The 24039-nt window shown below is 41.7% G+C and overlaps 1 protein-coding gene across 1 annotated transcript; it reads right to left on the reverse strand.

Annotated features, from left to right (window-relative positions):
- Positions 1-1644: 1644 nt before the first annotated feature.
- LOC134198624 (leucine-rich PPR motif-containing protein, mitochondrial-like) lies at positions 1645-21234 on the reverse strand. Its single transcript, XM_062668034.1, has 32 exons — positions 20966-21234; positions 20773-20895; positions 19780-19901; positions 19170-19228; positions 19020-19106; positions 17810-17936; positions 16898-17042; positions 16459-16613; positions 16075-16186; positions 15977-16014; positions 15239-15308; positions 15118-15175; positions 13601-13758; positions 13218-13284; positions 13114-13159; positions 12993-13041; positions 8324-8412; positions 8185-8268; positions 8036-8101; positions 7090-7146; positions 6951-7022; positions 6177-6229; positions 6034-6114; positions 5300-5382; positions 5130-5222; positions 4827-4938; positions 4633-4763; positions 3544-3659; positions 2952-3020; positions 2795-2888; positions 2598-2731; positions 1645-1981 (listed from the first exon to the last, which is right to left on the reverse strand). Exons 1-32 carry the CDS (start codon positions 21216-21218, stop codon positions 1811-1813), a joined length of 3174 nt encoding a protein of 1057 aa, XP_062524018.1. The 5' UTR covers positions 21219-21234; the 3' UTR covers positions 1645-1810.
- Between the last annotated feature and the right edge of the window lie 2805 nt (positions 21235-24039).

The raw sequence follows: 24039 nt of genomic DNA on the forward strand, positions 1-24039 counted from the left end.
TTACTATGGCGACACTGTTCCGGACGGCAAATGAAAGTAGTGGCCTAATCATTGTTCATCAACAATGCATTATACCGTGTGTGCGTCCGTGTGTGTGTCCGTGTGTGTGTGTGTGTGTGTGTGTGTGTGTGTGTGTGTGTGTGTGTGTGTGTGTGTGTGTGTGTGTGTGTGTGTGTGTGTGTGTGTGTGTGTACAAGCACTCAGAAACACCATGCAAAACAAGCAAAAACTTTGGTTTTTGACTAGTGGGTGTGTTTTTAAACTGAATTTAAATTAATAATTTTAAACTTATGTATTTGTATACTTAGTTGTAATACTTCTCGTTGTAATTACATACTTGAACTCTACCAAGTTTGCTCGCATATCAGTTCGAGAAAGGCAGTTTGCATTACAGTAGATGAGGTAAAGTACAGTGTCTAGTGAATGATTTGTTTGTAAATATAATTATTATTGACATTAATAGTAAATAATAAAATGATAACAAAATAAATTGGCGCACGGGTTGTTAGGCCAACTACTGTCGAACAACTGATTTTATTCTTGTGGCCTAGTTACTGAACTCGCACGTATGTTGGCAGGTTATATGATATTAGTGTTAGTAACATAAATTACAGTAGGCTGTTTGTGGTCTGAAGGTCATGACAATGCAAATGTATATGGAGCCATCTATGTATATACCCATCTATGTATATACCTTTCAGTAGTGACCATGACATTATGCTAAAGGCGCGGTTGGTCTGTCAAAGCGTGTGGTTTTAACCAAGTGTTTGGTGAGTATAGAGTATTGAGTCAAAACTGTCGGTGTTACATGTCGTGATACCGAAGAGAAACTATAAATAAGTTGTTGACTTTCAGACATCTGATCCTCTGGTTTTAGGTTTATCATATGCGCTAACAGCACTGTGTGTGTATGTGTGTGTGTGTGTGTGTGTGTGTGTGGTGTGTGTGTGTGTGTGTGTGTGTGTGTGTGCGTGTGTGTGTGTGTGTGTGTGTGTGTGTGTGTGTGTGTGTGTGTGTGTGTGTGTGTGTGTGTGTGTGTGTGTGTGTGTGTGTGTGTAATGAGTCAACCATGTTTGCGTTCAGGAAAGAAGCCAAGAAAGGAATACCAAGCTTTGATTTAGCATTAGATCAAAATGTCACTCATCATACATGGTATGTGGTACAGCCTTTTAGCCTAAAAGCTCCATTTAATTAAAACCTCCAAAAATAAGAGTGTTTACACTCACATATATACCACCTCACACACTTTAGTATCCGATTGAGATCCCTAACCACAACAAACAAAAATACTTCTCAACCCTTCAGTACCCAAACTGCATATTCTTAGTATTGACATAACGTCATACAAAAAGTCTAAGTGTTTTCCTTCTTTGCTGACGTAATAGTATGCAATTAGTATTTCCAGAAATAATCAAAACGTTTTTTCTATCTCATCACAGCAACAGCCTAACAGGATAAGAGGCATACCTTGTATAACACTGTGTTTTGAACAAAGTATGTATGCAGTGCATGCTGCTGTTGTTGTTGCTGCTGCTGCTGCTGCTGCTGCTGTGTGTGTGTGTGTGTGTGTGTGTGTGTGTGTGTGTGTGTGTGTGTGTGTGTGTGTGTGTGTGTGTGTGTGTGTGTGTGTGTGTAGCCATACCCTTCTGATAGCACATGACTCAACTCAAACACACGCACACCACAATTGCCACTTATGAACGCACTAAAATATACTCCACTGGAAAAAAAAGAGAATCCTGGGCAGTAATTTAGACCTTTGATGACAACTACGTGTGTCCATCAACAACACATGTTCACATAACCTCAATCAAACATGTTCAGGGTCTTTGTCAATGACTTGGTTTACATCGTCTTCAGCCTCATCATCACTGGAAGATGAACTGTCACTAGAGATGTCACCTAAAGATGACACTCCAGCAGTTTGAGACGATGACTGACGTCTGGGTCTACGATTTGATGTAGTTGGCAGATGCAGCAGCTATACAAAAACAGGAAATATCTAAGTATACAATATAAATGTGTGTGTGTGTGTGTGTGTGTGTGTGTGTGTGTGTGTGTGTGTGTGTGTGTGTGTGTGTGTGTGTGTGTGTGTGTGTGTGTGTGTGTGTGTGTGTGTGTGTCGGCTACAACAGCTCAGCCAGTAAAACTAAAGTGCAAGTAACTGCACCTATGGGTATACTGTTCTTTCATCTCCATTTGTCAAGTTCACAAAATGATGCTAAATTCCCAAGTTACAACGAAATGGCCTTGCTTAAAAGGTCGGCCCTTGTAAGCGCTCACAACTCATTCCTGGGGCAAGGAATGCAATCAACTCATTAGCACAAAATTCTTCAACTCTGCTGCACCTAATCGCCTACACCGAGGGACATGCAGAGCTCCAGCAATTACTCCCAATTAATCTTGAAATTTATCTGCTTGCTCTTGAATAAACTCAGGGACCTCACAAAACATGCTCAATGGTCAGATTAAATGAATTGCTTGCATTTTACATTACTTTGTGCGCAGTGAAGCATCAGTGGTGCTTATGCTGTCATTAGACTATTGTATTGGAAAGATGCATCTTTGTGATACATTAAAGTAGAACCATATCTTACCTCTACAGGAACTACTCTGCCATGATTCATCAAGACGGTCGCTAATAGAAGCTTGAAACGTGGCGATACACTTGCCCCTCTTTGTCTAAACTCTTCATAGACAGACAAACAACCGTTTGGATCTTGAAGATGTTCTAAAACGCAATCAATAGACGTTCAGACTCAACACAATAGATACATTCAAAATACGTCATTACGATATGCCCGTAGCAGTGGCATCCCACACAGGTCATACTGCTCCTCCACTGTTAAATGAGACAAAGTGGTCATCAGTCTCCTTATCCGTTCAACCTAATAATCAAAACCTGTTGTATACTTCAGTAATTAATTGACTCATTGAATGATAGTTAATACGTCTCCTTCATTGGCACATATGTTGACATATATGCCATAGACAGATTCATTTTCACCAAAATCGACTTTCTATAAAGAATACAACAATTTATAAATGCAGTCTCAGTGATTAGCAAATGAGACATAGACTGGTAAAAAATAAACAGACAGATATATAGATAATTACCAGAAAGACAACTATATAGTCAATTAAAACAAATGCCAAAAACGTTACAATTCAAACTGAGTTCACACTCATGCTGTTTCTTCTGCCAGTTTTCAAGGCATCTTCCTACCCATCATATATACAGGAGATTTGAACTCTGTCAATGCTTTCATTCTGTTTTTGTCACACAGACAAACGTACAGACAGACAAATAGAAAAACAAACAGACAGGCTGACACGTATCTAAGATGACTTTCTATGCAGTTTACCATCTCCTTTGCTAGCTGCACCATGATTGACGTTCAAAATTAATGGAATTTGGACAGACAGACACACAGATAGAAAGACAAACAGACAGAATGACAGACGAAAACGTCAGATAATTGACAAAACAAATACACCAACTTGTTTTCCCAAAAAGTAAATATTGAAAACACAACAACTCACTGCCATAAAGTCGTCTGCTCTGTCAAGATTGCCAGCCCTCACATGGGCAGAAAACAATAAGGGATCAACAAATTCCTGCTTCATCACTTGAAAATCTTCCAGAATTAACTGATTAACTACACACGAGCAGACCAAATGATAAGATGGCTAACTCACATATGCACACAGACAAACAAACATATAGACAAACAAACAGACAGACAGACAAATTGACAGACAAACAGAGAGACAGGCAAAAAGACAGACAGACATACAGACAAACAGGCAGATAGACAGGAAGACAAAGAGAATGACAGACAGACAGACAAACAGACAGACAGACAGACAGACAGACAGACACACACACACACACACACACACACACACACACACACACACACACACACACACACCTAACCTAAATGTCAGGAGCTGCCTCTCAGAGGTCACGCCCCAAGCTGTTCTCAGTGCGCTCCCCAGGCAACTCAGGGTCTGCGCTAGCAAACTCCTAGAGCTGGACCAGGCACTTGCAGAAGCACCGACTTGTGAAGCCAACTGTGGTGTGAGCACCCGGAGTCTCACCAGGACCCCAGTGGCTGATGTCATGTCACAGCCAATGGCCGCGTAGGTCCCCAGTCAATAAACAGGTACTCATTTATACTCCTGAGTTGACAGAAGAAATGTGTGTTAGTTTCTTGCTTGGGAAATTATGCCATAGCTCGCCATCACTGTGCCTTAAGTAGTGACACTTCAAGGTCCCGGATGTAACACTCCATAAGATGACTCACTAACCAACTGAGCTATCACACTACAAACACACACACACACACACACACACACACACACACACACACACACACACACACACACACACACACACACACACACCTTCACTTCAAACACAAGATATTAAGCAAATAGAACCACAGCCACTGCATGAAGTATGCCTGTTCCAAACAGCAACACAAATTCCTTTCCAAACATCAACAAGCAGCCAAACAAACAACTAAACAAGACAACAAGCAAACACACAAACAAACAATCAAGCAGACGAGTCTTCACTAGCCAATGCATATCGCACACATAATTCAGTAACATGCAATCACATACTTGTACTAAGAATGTCTTCTCGTTGCAGTGAAGCAGCACGATTGATGATCATAAAGTACGACCTTAGAATCGGTTTCATGTCATCCTTTTTAGCACGAGTGATCACATTCAATGCCGCATCAACGTCACCTCTAGTAAGAATTTAGTTACTTGGAAATGTTGTAGAACTCATGATCACATAAAATGTAACATACTTGTTGACATGTGCAAACACAAGTTGTGTCCATGCGGGACGAGCTCGTAGATTGTCTATACGACTTTTCCTCTTCATTTCAACGAAAAGCTGTTCAGCTGATTCAGCATCACCTACGATGTCAATAGTGTTAAACTGTCAGTATCTGTGTGCGTGATGTAGTGAAGTAAAGTGCAGTGGTGATGGTAGTGATGGTGTGTGTGTGTGTGTGTGTGTGTGTGTGTGTGTGTGTGTGTGTGTGTGTGTGTGTGTGTGTGTGTGTGTGTGTGTGTGTGTGTGTGTGTGTGTGTGTGTGTGTGTGTACCATGGACTGCGTGAGCCTCGATGAGAAGAAACCATTTGGAAGGATCATAAACATGCCCTTGTGCTTCTGATTCAGCTAAAGTTCTTTTCAGTGCTGAAAACCAAAAAAAAACATCAAACCAATAGTATTAATGATGTAAACCTTAACAAATCAGCAGTAAAAATCTCGACCTTCTACATCTCCTCGTTTTGCATAAGCTGTCATAAATCCCTTGTACAAAGATTGGCTTATTGGAAACAGCTCTTGCATTTCTCTGTAAGAAGAATCGATCACACAACTGTCTGACACATTAGAAACAGATAGACAGAAACCAATAGACTAGAAAAGATGTATAAACACACACCCACCCACACACACACACAGTCACCCACCCTCCTACTCACCCGTCCTCCCACCTACCCACCCGCCGTCCCACCCTCTCACCCACCCACCCGCCGTCCCACCCACACACCCACCCGCCGTCCCACCCACACACCCACCCGCCCTCCCACCCACACACCCACCCGCCCTCCCACCCACACACCCACCCGCCCACCCGCCCGCCCACCCGCCCGCCCACCCACCCACCCGCCCTCCCACCCACACATCCACCCGCCCTCCCACCCACACACCCACCCGCCCTCCCACCCACACACCCACCCGCCCTCCCACCCACACACCCACCCGCCCTCCCACCCACACACCCACCCGCCCTCCCACCCACACACCCACCCGCCCTCCCTCCCACCCACACACACACCCGCCCTCCCACCCATACACACACCCGCCCTCCCACCCACACACCCACCCGCCCTCCCACACACATACACTCACACAGTCACACACACACACACACACACACACACACACACACACACACACACACACACACACACACACACACACACTGTACATACATATGTACCGTTTAAACCTCTCTGCATCTACTATATTTCCATCTCGTAGATTTCTTCCTACCAAATGACCATATGCAGAAGCAGTTGGCCTGCAAAATTCACGTCACCCTTTCAATGACATACAACTGCATTCAGATCACAACAAACATACCTCAATCCCTTACTGACCAACTCTTCATACACTTTCAGCAATGATTCATTCGACTAACAAATCACAACAATCAATCATCTTCATAATAATAACCATATTCTACTCTTTTCCATCTGTATGTCTGTCAGTGAGTGTGGCAATATGTGTGTCTGTCCAATTGTCTGTCTGTCTGTCTGTATGTATGTATGTCTTCTATTTTCAACAACAATACTACCATACAATGAATGTCAGTAAAAGGCACCTCAGCTAAATAGTGGGTTCTCGATTTATGGGTTGAGTTACACATGTCACATTAATTAATTAATTGTTTGCCTGTCTGTCTACTTATGCCTTGAGTCTTTGAGCCAATAAGGTCCACTACAAATCAAATTAGTGTGTGTGTTGTGTGTGTGTGTGTGTGTGTGTGTGTGTGTGTGTGTGTGTGTGTGTGTGTGTGTGTGTGTGTGTGTGTGTGTGTGTGACTATCTATCACCTAGCCACTCCATCAATTTATCAACACATTTTCAAGATACATCTGCAACCACATGCTTTCCCTAACTGTATCTACATCTGCCGAAACAACTATGACAGACAAACCCAACTCTGGAATAAACAACTAACGAAAATTCAATTTCAACTTCAGTTGTTAAGCCTCATTCTGTTTTCTATTTACTCGTAATACACTATCACAGTATGTGTGTCTATCTAGCTGCCTATACATTGCAGTCACACAGTACGTCCAACCTAGCAACTGAACTGTAAACAAGAAAACTAAATCAGCTGCTTCTCTCTTACTCTTTTCTTGTCCTTGCAATAAGCGATGATCAGCTCGCTCTGAGGTTGCCATGGTTTCTCGAAATCAGCCGGCTAGAAAGAGAGACAATAAAACTGAGCTCTGCATGTGCTGCTAATTTAGTAAAATTAAAGTTCTCACCTTTCCACCGATAAACGCCTCAATTGCCATGTCACCGCTGCCACTGTAAGATGCAAGCTACTCACATAGAAATTTTGAGACACACAAGAAACATAATAAAAGTACAATAAGACAAGTACCTAAGTAACAGTTGCATATGTAAAAGGTGACAAGAACAAACGAAGAAAGAAAAAGAAGCAACATGTGATTGAACCATAACTAATAAACAAGGACGTCAACAAACATACAAACAAGAGGGACAGACAAAAGACAGAGACAGAGAAGCAGACACACCCAGACAAATGTACAGAAAGAGACAGACAACAGACAAACAAACATACCAACGTATAAACCAACAGACAGACAAACAGAAAGACAAACATAGACACACAAGGAGGCAGACAAACAGACAAAAACCGACATACAAGAAGACAGAATGACAAATGAACAGACAGATAAACATACAAACCAAACAGACAGACAGACAAACAGAGACAGACAAACAAACAGACAGACAAACAGACAGACCAACCAACCAACAGACAAACCAACCAACAGACAAACAAACAGACAAAAATAGACAAACAAACAGACAGACAAACAGACTAATAAACAGAGAAACAGAAGGACAGACAGAAGGATGATAAAAAGATGGACATACAAACAGACAGACAGACAAGCAAGCAGGCAAATATACAAACAGACAAACAGACAGATAGACAAACAAACATACACACAAACAGACAGACAGACAGACAGATAGACAAAGAGACAGACAGACCAACTAACAGACAAACAGGTACAGACAGACTGAGAAACAGATAGACAAAGAGACAGACAGACAGACAAACAAAAAATTGACAATTAGACAAGCATGCAAGAAAGAGAACAAACCACACAACAGCCAAAGCAACAGTCAAACAAAAATAGCCACATAAACCAACCCAGTTAAACCCATCATATTTACTCTCAGAGCAATTCTTCTCTGCACTGAATCAACGGGAATGTCATGTTCCTTCATTAGCTGCAATAGCTATCAACGAAAAACAATTGCCAAAATATAATAAACAATCTATAACATAGACACATTAATCTCTTATCTACAAAGCAACTGACCTTTCTCATGTTCACGACATCAGCTTGTCGTTTCAACTCAGTCATAATTTCAGTGTATGGCAAATAATGTACGACCTTCACACCCTAATAGCAACATACTATCACACTCGATAAAGAAGATCGTGACAATCCATTCTACCATTTCCAGTAGAGTCTCTAAGGCTTGAATTGCAGTCTTAGGGTTTGATCTTCGAATCATAGATACAACAAATTCTTTGCTGATTACAGCTAAAAGAGTGATAACAATTAGAGGCCATACATATTTACCAAAATTTTACAAAAAACCAAAAATTTTGCATTTTTACCGAGACTCCCTACCCACTCTGAAAAACCATCGATGTCTGCACTTTTGAATCTGTGTGATGTCACTTTGTGTGTGTGTGTGTGTGTGTGTGTGTGTGTGTGTGCGCACGTGCACTTTTCTGTATAATATCATACAGACAACATATGATGCCCGTCACTAAAATTAGCACATTGCTGTCTGTCGTCTAGAGATCCATCGTCTGTCACAATGCTTTCACCATCTTCTCATAGTCATATACCCCATTCACACGAGCACAGTTGCAAACTGGGCCGAGCCGGGCCGAGCCAGCTCTTGTTCACACGACGTGTAGAGAAAAGCGAGCCAGCCGCTATAGTAGGCGTGTTCCTTGGTGCGCACGCTAGCTATGCTGTTTGTCGAAACACTCGCGCTACTATGACTATGGAGCAAGTTGCACGCGCTTACTTTTCGATGACGATAGAGAAGTCTAATTTGAACCTGGATGCTGTCCTCACCCCACAATTCAATGAGGTACAAAGTTTCCTGCTCTGACCACGCCATTTTCGTATCTAGTGAGCATGCGTGGCCGTCAGCCTGGCTTGGCCCGCATTCACATGACAATTTGAAGCCACGCTGACCCGATCAACCCATGCTGGCAAGGCAAGTTGTGGTGGGCCAGGCCAGCACGGCTCGGCACAGCTCGGCCCGCATTCACACAAAGATTTCATTCAGCACTGACCCGTGCCAGCCTGTGCTGGCCTGGTTAGGAGAGCTCGTGTGAATGGGGTAATAGTCATTCGTGGGTCTGTGTATTGGCAGGCCGACCAACGGTGCCTTCTCTGCTGAGAAGAGACAGTTGCAGCTTTCCCACCACCATCTTGCAAATAAGACCAGTACATGTCAAAATCCCCTCTGTAATCATTTATCAAGTGTTTCTCCAACAGATCATTCTACACTCTATTGTTCCTTCAGAAGTACTTGCAAAGCACACGTCAAAGTTGTCCATTTCACTTCCCGTGTCCGGTTTTTAACAATTCATAGCTTCTAACCTCTGGACTGACCCCCCTCCCGGAACTTGGACGCCCAAATTTCTGGATTTAGCTTACATTCCCAGGACACAAGGTACCAAATGCCTCGCCCCGCATAACGCACGCGCAGAAGGCACGGCCTCGCAGTTCTTATTGATATTCGCGCTTACTGTAACTGCATGTGCTGTGGCCACAGGCCAAAGAATAACTTAAAAGATCATTAGAATCAGGACTGAACATGTGTATAATTTCGACTTAGCTATCGACTCTCTCCGTTGTATTAGTCGACCTGTTCAAGGAATTCCGGGACATTTCGTGTCCTAACTGGGATGCAGGGACAGAGGGCCAAATCTTGGGACAATCCAAGAATCCCGGGACGCTTGACAGCCCTGCCATTTTGCCCTCAACTCCCAAACAAAATTCTTCAATATTTTGTAATGTCTTTGAAAATACCGACAGCCCCTTACATGTGGTTCGATAAATTACCGTACGTATGCTACAATACAATAACATGAACATGAAAACTACAGAGACTAGCACACTCATGTCTCTTATCTGGGCAGCTTGGGACCGGGCACTGCCTGGGTTTAGTCATCCGGACGGTGGGATGTCGACAAGGGGGAGAGGCTGGCTATTTGAGACTAGTCTGGGTCCGTATCTCAGAATTGCCTGTATCTTAGAATAAACAAATTTTACAAGCACTCCATCAGTTTGAGCGGTGTTGAAAGCTCTTCTCATTTGAAAATTAGATTACATATTGAGCACACACAAGAGTGAATACGTACGTACTGTACGTCTATATCCATACAGTACCTAATGCATGATTACATGTAAAGTGTACTTAGCAACAGCTAATTGCAAACGTTCTCACTGGTCTCCGGTATACAGACCTCCCCGTATCTCGGATGTCCGAATAAGAGACGTCCAAGTGTATAGACAGACGATCAGTGGCTGATTGTGCCATTCAATTTTTTTGTGTTGTGTTAAATATTTATGTTTTTAATTTTTGCATTTCAAATTTTTATTTTATTTAAAAAATAGAAGTTAATTAAAATGCTCTTAATTATATGTTAAGCAGTGTTCAAATTTATGGCAGACGTAGTCATCACCTTGGCAACGTCACAAAATTGTCAGTTGCCAAGGAGTTTAGGATTGTTACATATACACTCAAACCTCCCTAATCTGGTCCTCCAAGATACGGACATCTCCCTAGATAGGACACGTTTCCAGCGCATATCAGGTCTTGGGATTCCGAGGATAAGCACTTTGGCAAGAAACTCTCAGTGTAAACACTTAATTCTCATGTGCCAGTGAGTAGGAAAACACATATGTAACTGTAGTACAAAGTAAACATGTACATTGCAGTGTAGTACAACTGTGTACGGTACACGCATACTGTTAGCCTCAAATTTCCAAACCAGAGAGCACTCTCTGGTCTGGAAGTTCAAGGCTAGCATATTGTCTGTACAACTGCTAGGACGCTCCCATTAGAATGGTCTGAGATTCCAATGATATAACGCGAGCTAGTTATCTCTATCTTCTGAACATTTCCACAATCCAGGTCCCATACTGTCCAGATTGGGAGGTTTGAGTGTATTTCATAAAGACCAAACAGTGTGACACTAATTGTTGTGGTAGGTAAACGATATCCCAGGACCGAAGAGGCACCACCGCAGCCTGACCTGAGCAATTCCACTATTCTACTCTACAGCATTAATCGTCAAGATGGCAACCTTGCTGGAATAATTTGTTGTCACATGAAAACAGTTGTCAAATGTCAACCTGACAACCACTTTTTCAAACACTAGTTAAAGTAAACACTAAAATTAAGTTAAAAAGTTAAATTAAAACATCAAGTCTAGTAATGCAAAACACAGAATTCAAAGATATGAAAACACAATTTTATAATTAAAATAAAATCTTAAAATTTAAAAATAAAAGCATAAAAATTAGGATCCAAATGTACTATATATTTTTTAGCTGTTCGTTTCTTTTGAGCTAACGATGTACCATCTGCAGTAACAGCGTAGATTTCGTCGCTTTCTTAAACAGGCCCCCTTTGAGCTTTGCCTTGCAGATTTAGCGGTTTTGCAAAGGTGCTATTCAACAGAAACGTCTGCAGAAGGAGCGGGAAGGACCAAATCGCACTGAAAGTTGGCAAGAATAGCAAAAGCTTCGTCGTTCCGCTGTTCTTGGAGTGTTTCAGTCTGTGAGAAGAGGTGCGTCATGTATGCGTAATCTAATCTCATCATTCCCAGACAACGCCTCTTCTTGCAGATTGCAGAGTTGATGTACGCACTGCTGCTGGCTCTAGCCCTCCTCAGCAACAGAATTCAAAGGAATATAGAGCACAAAACACAAAACCGGCTTTCTGAAAGCCACAGAAGACGTCAGAGAGGACATAACCGGAGAAAAACCCAGTTACTGTAGCTTAGATACTGTCTTAGAGAGCATAACTAAAGCAAAATGCAGTTACTGTAGCTCTAGAGACTGTTTTCGACTGCCAAAAGTTGCGTACACAGGATACTGCTTTGCTGTGTTTCCATGATAGCAGCGAGAACCCTCACGTTCGATCTAAAAACTCGTTGATGTCTAGTCGTACGAAGCCCAAATTTTGTGTGGTAGTTGCACAAACTGAACTGAAGAACTGGACCAAAGATCATTTTTGTCCGACGTCGAGATCAGTATTCTTTAGGTCTTTCTTACCGCAATGTGGTCGGAAATGGTGTTAGGGGTGTGCAATCGGAACAAGCTTTCGTTCAGCTTACTAATTTGTTTTCATTTGCACACCGACGAAGTTTCAAGTTGCTAGACCTCCTCGTTATCTAGTTTTTAGTTTCAAACGAGGGTAATTTATATGCCGTTATATCAGCCGTTGGTGGTTGGCAGACAGCCGAGGTGTGGAAGTGCGGTAGTCCAGTCATAGTCCCGCGAGTCAACGTAATTCCAGCCGTTGACAGCAACCTATAGCGGAGAATGATAAATTCAAACTGGAAAGAGGAGAACTACTCAAATCTATATTAACTAATTAATTAATTAATTAATTAAATAACTGTCTACTTATGACAAAATCAGAAACATAAATGGCACAATCACCCACTGAGCACAGACAGACACAAAGCCGAATAAAATGGAGAGGCACTAAGGTGTGCTAAGCCCCAGGTGCAGAGTAATCATCTGCATTCCATTCCTTTGTAGGCCACGCCCTCGGCAACAGTAGTTGGCATCCACAAAAGCACCATGTGCTCAGTGCAAACAAGTCATTACAGGACCAAGGAATAAAGCAACTAAATACACAGTGACCATGTAGTCAGTTGCTTTATTGATTGGTAAAGTAGATGACTTGTTTGCACTGAGCACATGGTATGATACTGTGTGATACATAATCACCAACATACATTTACAAACAACGTTCTGATTCCTATCATAGTATGATAAGCTTCTCAACTCTGCTTCACTAACCCTTGAATTATCAATGTGTGTACATAACAGATTTTCTTAACAAACATGGTACTTACAAAGAGCTTCAGAAGAAACCCCTTCACAATCTCTGAGTGTTTCAAAAAGCTGGAATACAAACAATATAATAAAATTTCAATTTTTTTATAACTCACTACATACAAATTCAGTGTTGGTTACCTTAAACACTGGCACCTCTGATGGGTCACTAATCTCCTTGAATTTACTGTAACAACGTGTTAAATTCAATAGAAAGGTATTGGAGTGAAAAACGACTTCCATACGGGATTGGAACGTGAGCAAACATTCCCAACACTCCTCGTGGTTCAACTGATACAACGTCTGATGTTACTGCAGTAAAGTAAGACAATATTAGACGTTTATGTTCATAACATGCATCTCTCAATACATAAAGACCACTGTATCAGAAGATGCATTTCTTAATACATTATTATACTACTGTATTGCAAGTATGCATCTCTCAATACAATAGTATTAACTGTGCATCTTTCGATACGTTAGACTGTTGTATTCAGATGCATTCCTCAATACATTATTATACTTATTGTATTGTAACTATGCATCTCTCAATACAAGAGAATTAAAACTGTGCATCTCTCAATACATTAGACTGCTGTATTGCAAAGATGACTGTCTGTTTACATACAAAATTTCACTGCAGTGTCAATGCAGTTAGCAGTGACCAACGTCTGAAGGAAGACACCCTTCTCTTCAGGTGATAACTGAACTCCTGTATCACTGAGTGCCTTGATGAGTCCATCAACTTCACCGAGAGGCAATGCAGTATCAACAACGTAGTCCAAACTACACACAAAGACAACACAAACAACAATGGCAATACATGCACACTGCACTGGATGTTGATTGTTGCAACAGTATGTCTGTATTTTTATGTCTGTCTGTCTGTCTACTGTTTGCTTGTCTGTCAATTAATTAAACCTTATTGATAATGTTTAGTCTGGTTTTAAAGAGTGATATTGTACTTTTACAGTTTAAGTAAAAAATAGAGAATTGTGTGTGTGGGGGGGGAGGGGGCGGGCGGTGGAGCAGGGGGCGGGCGGTGGAGCAGATGGTAGAGCGTTGGTTATGATATCCAAGATCTTGTATTCTGTGATGAGGGTTGAAGGTTCGATGCTGGTGGAGACGAAACTGTCGCAGTTTACTTGAGCAAGAAACTCACCCACACTCGCTTCTCTCCACTCAGAAGTATAAATGAGTACCTAGTCATTGACTGGGGTGGACAAGACCGCTGGCTTGGCAGCAACATCATGCAGTAGACGGGTACGTTTGGGCCTTGGTGTCCAGTCCCTAAGCTGCGCCATTGTCAGTGCCCCTGGATGACTCTGGCCAAGCTCCAGGTGGATTGTAGCGCTGGCCCCAAGACTCCACGAGCGCATGGAGGCCCTGTCTCTAAAGGCAGGGGGAGGTATCTCCACAACTGACCTCAAGGTCGACGTTGAAAGACGTGGAGGGCTTAACATTTGTCCATTGTCCATTGTGTGTGTGTGAGCGTGGGTGGGTGTGTGCCCGTGATGGCTCAGTTGGTTATAGAGAGTCTTTTATGGAGTGTTTACATCCAGGAACTTGCAGGGTTGCAGGTTCAAGTCACAGTGATGGCGAGCTATGGCATAATTTCGTGGGCAAGAAGCTCACACAATTGCCTCTCTCGACTCAGAAGTACAAACGAGTTCATGGTCATTGACTGGGGTGGCAAAGGCCCCGACTGCAACAAAGTCCACAAGCCACTGAGGTCCCGATTAGACTTCGGGTGCCCACACTACACTTGGCATTGCAGTTAGTGCTCCTGCAAGTACCTGGCCAGGTTTTAGGAAATTGCTCAGCATAACCCATAGCTCCTGCATAGTGCACAGGAACTCAGCCAACTGGCTGGGGGCATAACCATATCAAAAGGCAGCTTCTTATCCATATGCCATTTTTGCCAGTGTGTGTGTGTGTGTGTGTGTGTGTGTGTGTGTGTGTGTGTGTGTGTGTGTGTGTGTGTGTGTGTGTGTGTGTGTGTGTGTGTCACTGTCTGGGCAGCATGTCTGTCTGTCTGTGAGTCTGTGAGACTATCAGTCTGCTTAATGCACCACAAATTTGTCTATCTGCTAATTGCATGCTTATCTTAATGACCATCTCTGTGCTAATGTTTGTGTTGCTTACTGTGGTTTTGCACACACAAAATCACTATCTTTTATCAATTTTATAACATCCAACATTCCTGCAATACAAACGCTGTAAGAACATAATAAGTTGTCTCACTGTCACAGTAGTTGGTCCTCACCACTGAGATTTTCACTCTTCTTCAATTGAGCAAGAAGAGGATAGAAATAATGTGGCTTGACAGGAACAAACTGCAATAAATAGTACAACACTAGCATAGTAAACAGACTAATCAAGGCAAATAGAACAAACACAAGGTAGAACAAAATGACTAAGACAACTAAACACCCCCAAAAAAAGAAAAACAAACAAAGAGATTAGCACATTTTCTTGAACACACAAACACATGCTACAAACAAACAAACAAACACATGTCACAAACAAACAAAACATATGCCACAAACAAACAGGTGCACAAACAAACAGACACATGCCGCAAACAAACTAACAAACAAACAAACATGTGGCACAAACAAACAAACACATTCAACAAAAACACACACCAGAAAACAAATACATGCGACAAACAAACAAACACATGCCACAAACCAACAAAAACAAACAGGTGGCAAAACAAACAGGTGGCACAAACAAACAACACATGCAACAAACAAACAAACACATGCTACAAACACATGTCATAAACAAACAAACAAGTGCTACAAACAAACAAACAAGTGCCACAAACATAGAAACACATGCCACAAACAAACGTAGAAACACATGCCAAAACAAAGAAACACATGCCACAAACAAACAAAATGCACAAACAGACACTCAGACAGAAATACAAAATGTACACATTTACAAATACGTTCATTGTCATAATACACAGAAATACTCAAAATTCACAACTCACCGAAGAGATCATCTCCTTGATAACTACAATAGCATTGTCTACACACAAAGTCCAATGTTGTTCTCAAACTACAATCTGACATACATGTCCTGTCCAACCTGTGTCTTCTCTATCGAATACACTGAAGAGAAGGTCTTCGTATGGTGTACGATGGAGATCTCGAGATCTTAAGATTGATACTGACTTTAGAAGAAAATCAGTTGGATATGGCTAATGCACATAAATATACATCACAACATAGATAAGTGTTTGGCATTAGCAAACACAATAAATGCAATGCAAACAACGTGTGAAAAAACAAATAAAAAGAAACAAAAAAGTTAAACCTACACAATACAATAACTCAGCATACAGAAACCTGACACACACACACACACACACACACACACACACACACACACACACACACACACAAACACTTTGAAACTAAGGTAAACAACAAGCCATTAAAACTAACACATCTGCAACACAACTTTTATTACTGGATTGCTCTTCAGTAAATGAGAGAGAAACTGCCGTCCAGGCCGTAAACCATCTGTCTGAGATGAGATCATGACATGACCGATTTTGAGCAGAATCGCCATTGCTCCATCAACATCACCATTGACTAAGAGGGTCTTCATTACTGATTCTAAATCTATAAAGAAATGTTGATTTGAGAGTCTGTTGCATCTTTCCAGACCAACAATCTAGTGTGTTGAGAGATGCATATCTCCAATACATTGAATACTCTAGTGTATTATGAGATGCATCCCTCCAATACAATAGTACAGTGTATTATGAGATGCATCCCTCTAATACCAAAGTCTAGAGTATTATGAGATGCATCCCTCCAATACAATAGTTTAATGTATAAGATGCATCCGTCAAATACAATAGTCTAGCGTATTGTGAGATGCATCCTTCTAATACAATGTCTACCTGATCTCATTCTTCCAATGTTCTTTATTGTATCCAGAAATGTGTTAATTAGATGAGTATGTCCATGAGCTGAAAGAGTCTCAATCAAGTCTGTATACAACACAACAGGTGGATAGAGGCGAGATGCATTCATTTCATCCAACACCTACACAGCAGATCAATCAACCAATCAACAGCTACAAACAAAATAAATCTATCAATAACAAAACAAAACAAACAGAAAAATAAACGCTTAAAGTAGAAATAAACACACAAACCTAAAGACTGAAAAATAGTGACAAATAGCTACTAAAACCAACAAACAGACCAAAAGCTAATGAAAAGACCAATACAAAGACAGACAGATAAACAGACAGAAAGACAGACAGAGAGCAACAGACAAACAGACACATAGACAAACAGGCAAGCAGAGAAACAGACATACAGAGAGACAGACAAACAGACCGAGAGACAGATAGACATCTCTAAAAAGCTATCTTTGCTGTCTGAGGGCAACAGATGTTACCCCTTTGTAATCTAGTATTTCAACTACTACAGCTGGTACACACTACTACAGTAGTAGTTGGACAGTACACAATACCCTGCATTGTGAAGTGTGTCAAAGATAAATGTTCAAATATATGTGATTGACAGACAGACAGACAGAAAGACAGAAAGACAAACAATGACACACTGACAAACAGAGACATAAAATGACAGACAGACAGACAGACAGACAGACAAACAGACAGACGGGCAACTGGGAAATAGACAAACAGACAGACAAGCAGACACACAGATAAGCAGACAGACAAGCAGACACACAGATAAGCAGACAGACAGCTAAACAGCAAACAAAAGGATAAACAAGCAACAAAACAACACAGACAAAAATAATAGAGAAATAAAGGAGTGTAAGGTGATGCAAATTACATTCTGTATTCTGTCCAAATCTCCTCTCTCAGCCAATGAACGTAACAATGCATGATAACTGTCCACCCCGAGTTGAAAGCCTTCACTTCGAATTCTCTCAAACATTTCAGTTGCTTTGTCTAAACCTCTGGCAAAACAAGAATCAACCTATATACAAGTAAACTGACCCATTCTACTACCATACTGTCTGCCTACAACAGCACATGCATGCATGTGTGTGTGTGTGTGTGTGTGTGTGTGTGTGTGTGTGTGTGTGTGTGTGTGTGTGTGTGTGTGTGTGTCACAGTGTGTGTCTTGAAAGTCCTTTTACTGAACCTCTAAGAGGGTGAGACATGGGACCTTGTATTCCTGGCAGTTCCCTTGCCTGGGGAAAGGAATGCATGCTAACTTCAGCCTTCGACAAGCTGAGAATGTTGAAAGGCTAGGGTGTGTCAGTCTAGCAAGCTGATCACCTACATCAGTTGTTGCTACTACTTGCAGATTGGAGCACGTTTCCCCGCGTGTGGACACAAATAGGGGTTGGGCTGCATAAAGATCCAGTGATACCAGGAACAGGACTGAATCCATAGATCTAGAGGTGTCCCAGGGATCAAGGAGAATGTATGCTCAGGAAGGAGTCACTACCAGGCATCGGACTGCTGTTTGTGACTAACTAAGTAAACATTTGTAAGGTGAACACATTTGACAGGTTGCAATGTATTAGGACGGTTCTTGGAGTGTCTAAATGGCATATAAGAACTGATATAGAAAATCTGGCCACAACAAAAGAAGATCCCATAGAATTGAAAATTCAAAGACTCCGATTTCAGTGGTTGGGACACGTTGTAAGAATGTCAAACAAATGTCTCCCAAAACAACTTCTACGCAGTAGACTTTTTAATCATTAACGTCCAGCTCACGGTACTCAACAATGCCGAGTTGATGTAGTTCAGAAAGACTTAAAATCATTCAACTTATCTAGAGAAGATCCAAACAATCGATCAGCTTGGCAAACTATTCTGAGTCCTAAATTCTTAGGGGTATTGCTCAAATTCAGGTGTGTGTGTGTGTGTGTGTGGTGTGTGTGTGTGTGTGTGTGTGTGTGTGTGTGTGTGTGCGTGTGTGTGTGTGTGTGTGTGTGTGTGTGTGTGTGTGTGTGTGTGTGTGTGTGTGTGTTGCACTACAATTGATACATTTGTGTATAACATTCATCTTGATTCTAATATCTTACTCTGCTCTTGCATGTCCAATAATCAACGGAGCAAGAATTGGTTCAGATACTTGCATGCCTTCATTTCTCATGTGATCCAATACTAAGCTGTTGTAACATCACACTCGATGTAGAGCACCAAACAATAAAATGTGCATGCATGTCACCTACTTGGCTCCACTGACATCACCCTGCAAGCAGTAACTCTTCAAAAGAAGTTGAAACGTTGCCTAACATGGTGAATATGAAATGTTACTGTTGATATGATAGTTTCCCAGATACTTTGAGTATACATGTTTGTCTACATTTCCATCAAACTCAACTGCCTGTCTACTCGTGTCTCAGTTGCTATACTAGTATGTCTCTCTTTGCATGCCTGTCACACCAATTATTAGTGTGACCACCTGTCCATCTGCTGTCTGTCTCTCCATTGTCTGACTGTCCATTTATCTGTTTGTTTGTTCATACATCTGCCTGCCTGTAACTAAATATTCGTCATTTTATCACGTATAAATTAATTATAAATTGTATTACTGCCTGCATATGCATGTGACAGAAAGACAAACAGATACACAGACACATAGACACACAAAAACACCCACCCACCCACCCACGCGCACACACACACACACACACACACATCCATCCACCACCCACCCCACTCCCACCCCCTACACACACACACCAGACAGACACAGACACGTGCACGCACACACACACACACACACACACACACACACACACACACACACACACACACACACACACACACATCACTCACAACATTTGGATGTATTTCTTTCTCTTTCATTTCCTCCACCAGTTCCAGTGGAGCAAACTTGTGATCATTCTCAACATAAACAGTCAACAATGCATTGAAGTGCGTCACATCAAGACCAATACCTATGAACAGAAACACACCAATAGCAACTCTTCAAAAGACAAGAGTTGCAAATACAAAAATTAAACAATCAAACACATTCTTGGTTTGTTTAACAATTTCAGCAGCCTTTGAAGCAAAACTGCAATGACTCAAGCACTAGACTGTAATAAAAAAATCTGTCACTTAAAATCAGAATCGATAACTCTAAAACTAAACATGATCTGATATACATTAAAAATAACAGTATTAGCCTTAACATTTTAATGGCAGAGACGATAATCATATGATACTAACAGACAGACGTACAGACAGACATACAGAAAAACAGATAAACAAACAGACAATCAGGCAGACAGGCAGGCAGACACACACACACACACACACACACACACACACACACACACACACACAGACAGACACACACACACACACACACACACACACACACACACACACACACACACACACACACACACAGAGAGACACACACACACACACACACACACACACACACAGACACACACACACAGACACAGACACAGACACACACACACACTCACACACAAACACACACACACAAACACACACACACACACACACACACACACACACACACACAGACACACACACTCACACACACACACACACACACACACACACACACACACACACACACACACACACACACACACACATGCCCTACAATAAGCTATTGCTTCACATGTGCACACTGATGCCTTAAAACATAAAAAACATCAGAACAATCAAACAAGCAAATGCCCTAACAAATAAACAAACACGCAAACAGAAAACAAGTAACCAACCACATACCAAACATCAAACAATAAATTGCCTCCTAAATCTCATTTAGTTAATTAATAACCTTCTCACCATTATCTTGAAATGATTGCCACAGACTTCGCACCAATTCCACACGTCTCTCTGGCTTAGAATCAATCAACACTTTGCCGCAGTTCTGCAACGCTTGTCTTGCATTTGTTACAGTCAGAGCACCTATGTACGCAGGGCGCACTAGTACGCTCACGCCATTATATCGTGTGGACATCAACATTTCAATTCTTACCGTGTTGTCGCAATTGGTCGACAAGTTTGACAAGATGTCTGGAACTGCTGACACTGCCAATTCTAACGTCTTCCAAATAATTCTTTGATTGCAGTTCTTCTTCCACGCGTTCGCCGAGAAAATCGCGTTGTCTCGTATCATACGTAATATCGGTACATAAGAAACAAGATAGACTAACGTCTCCTGATGTTATTCTAACTCTTGAACGACCCAAAGTCGCCCAAATTGGAGATAACCGTCGCAAAACCTGCATGGTCGAATATACAATAAGTGCGCTAAGCACGATATCCCGTATGTACACTTAATTAACGTAGTTTTTGTGTTAGCTGGGATAATCACCTTGTCATGCATCATACGTAATATCGACACAGAAGAAACAATACTCCATAACGCATAAATTAATTATAAAATTTAAAGCGGATTAATTATGTTAATTTCTGCAGACATTCCAACATAAGATAATCTCAAGTAGTTGATATTGGAATTGTTTACAATACAATGTGCAAATGCTAAAGCAATTGTTACCTCACGTGACAAAGTGGTACATATACCTCAAAGTTCAAATTGTAAAACATATGCTAATAAGTTTGATGATGTCGGACCAATAAAGTAACAAAATGCAGGAAGAAGCTAAAGATATTGATTGCTATTGCTAAGTGAATACGTTGTAACAACATATAAATGGTGTCAAGTAACAAACACATGCTTCAATCAAATGTCAACTTCACCAAATGGACTAAACGACAGTGACAGAAGCTTTTCCATCCATCTTGCCCTTTACCATTCGTTTAGGAGGACATGCTTTATACTCGTCTGCATCACGAATACGACTAATAATATGACGGGCTTCTGTTGCTGTTGGTCGTGTGGCAGGATCGTCTCTCATCAGGTGTTTGCATAAAGCCCGAACATTTCTCTGACGGATGAGTAAGACTTGATCCATCCTTTTTTGACGATCTGGAGGAACAGCAGTGAAGAGCTCGCATAGGGTCACCCCCATACTGTACACGTCGGTTTTGCTGCTTTTTGGTAAAGTTGGAACATCAAATCTCTCAGGAGGTGTGTATTGTGGACTGAGCAGACCAACGGAAAGTGAAGCATCTTCAAAACGAGCGGCTTCTAGATCACCCAGTTTGGCTCTCATCGTTGCTGTAAGCAGGATGTTCCTTGGACAGATGTCACCGTGAAGAATCTTCTTAGGTTGCTATGACATCAAAGCACACAGGAATGCCAGAAATCAATAAAGATCGATAATGATATATATTTATCTGTACAGTGGGAAGACAACGTGTCTTCCTTAATTATGATCATATTGACATAATGTGTGTAATTCCATTTGCTACAGATTTTACTTGTGACTGATTTGAATCCTGCTTATTGACTGACTAAGTATTTTTAATTGTCTGATTGCTGAACAACCTATTCATCTTTCCAATAGCCAAGCTGTCCAATTTGAAAGCCTGCCATCCTGTCTGTATGCCTGACTGATTACTAGTCTACCTGTCTCCCCCCCTTAAAAAACCGGTCTCATTAATCTAAGCAAACCAGGTACATAGTAACGGGGGCGCGAGGCACTGGCGCGTGCACGTTGTCCAAGTTGCGTTGCGTTGAGTCTATTGGCGGCTGTGACTTTAATAAATTATCTAATAGTTGCTAAATTGTGGCGACGAGGCCGGGGTATAACAGGATGGCTACGATGTATGGAAAGATGGAACACTTCAAGGAAGATGAAGGGGAATGGAGCCTTTACAGCGAGCGTCTTGACTTCCTCATCAGCGACACGGGGAAAAAGAAAACAATTCTGCTAAGTGTGTGGGGACTAAAAACCTATCAACTGATCTGCACGTTGTGTTGCAAGGACGGCCTCAACGATTAAGAGAAGAATATCGTCAAGCTGGTTGCCGTGCATCAAAACTCCAAGCCGTCAGTTATCCTTCAACGTTATCGGTTCAATAGCATAAGCAGACCACCTGGGAAATCAGTAGTACATTTTACGACGGCTTTAAGACTGCAAGCTGAGTACTTCGACTACAAGCAAGCTCTGTCAGAGATGCTACGTGACTGGTTATTCCAGGATCCAGAAAGAGCTATTGTCAGAAAGCACACTCACATTAGAAACGGAGCTAACAAAGGCTCAGGCTATGGAGACAGCCGAGGAGAATGTAGAAGATATTTTGGCGCCAACCACACCTCTACAGATGGCACATTGCACCAGTTGCATCAGCTGCCAGGGTGAGATGAGTCAATGAAGCGAAAATACAAGTGCTACCGATGAGGTGGGTTTCAACAAGCTTCCAGCTGCCTTTTCAAAGAGTATGATTGCAGACGGTGTGGAAATCGAGGCCACCTTATATATGGGTGTCTCGCGAAAAGCCGCAAATCTGATATAAAGCTTGTCACGTAGATGAAGATGAGAAAACATCTGATCCAGGAACAATAACTACAGTCCATCAGCTACAGAGAAGCAGGAAGAAGGAACCAATTTTGGTCCAAGTCGTAAAAAACCCTAGTGGGAAGGAACTGAATGAAGACGCTTGCACGACCGTGGCATGAGATACTACCAAAGGTTCACATCAAATCTATTGGTACTGATCCAAGGAGTTGCTACAGAAGTTTGATAAATTGTTTAGAGAAAAAGTAGGCGAGCTGAAGGGAACAGAGGCAATACTCAAGATGAAAGACGACAGTGCACCATGGTACTTCAAACCAAGATCAGTTCCTTATGCTTATCGGGCAAAGGTGGAACAAGAACTAAAGCGGCTAGAGGCAGAAAACATAATCGAGCCAGTGCGATTTGCAAACTGGGATGCGCCAATTATCCGCTTCATGAAAGCAGATGTATCAATAAGAGGTTGTGGTGTCAATAGACTCACAACTAACAAAGCCGCAGTATCAGAGAAGTACCCATTACCAAGGGTAGAAGAAATTTGACACACTGGCAGGAGGACAAGCATCGCAAACTTGGAGTTACGTCATGCCTACCAACAGGTGAAACTCGAAGAGGAATCTAAGCAATACCTAGCCATTAACACCCAATTGGGGTTGTTCCAATACCACAGACTGCCTTTTGTAGT

This window comes from Corticium candelabrum, chromosome 2, assembly GCF_963422355.1.
Source record: "Corticium candelabrum chromosome 2, ooCorCand1.1, whole genome shotgun sequence".
NCBI classification, from domain to species: domain Eukaryota; kingdom Metazoa; phylum Porifera; class Homoscleromorpha; order Homosclerophorida; family Plakinidae; genus Corticium; species Corticium candelabrum.

Excerpts from the sequence above, each read along its gene's own strand:
- LOC134198624 (XM_062668034.1), bottom strand. The coding sequence starts at position 21,218 with ATGCAGGTTTTGCGACGGTTATCTCCAATTTGGGCGACTTTGGGTCGT. Across the intron at positions 16,187-16,458 it reads ATTTACTGAAGAGCAATCCA|CCATATCCAACTGATTTTCT; the intron begins GTAATAAAAGTT and ends TATGTGCATTAG. Across the intron at positions 3,660-4,632 it reads AGAAGACATTCTTAGTACAA|TTAATCAGTTAATTCTGGAA; the intron begins GTATGTGATTGC and ends GCTCGTGTGTAG.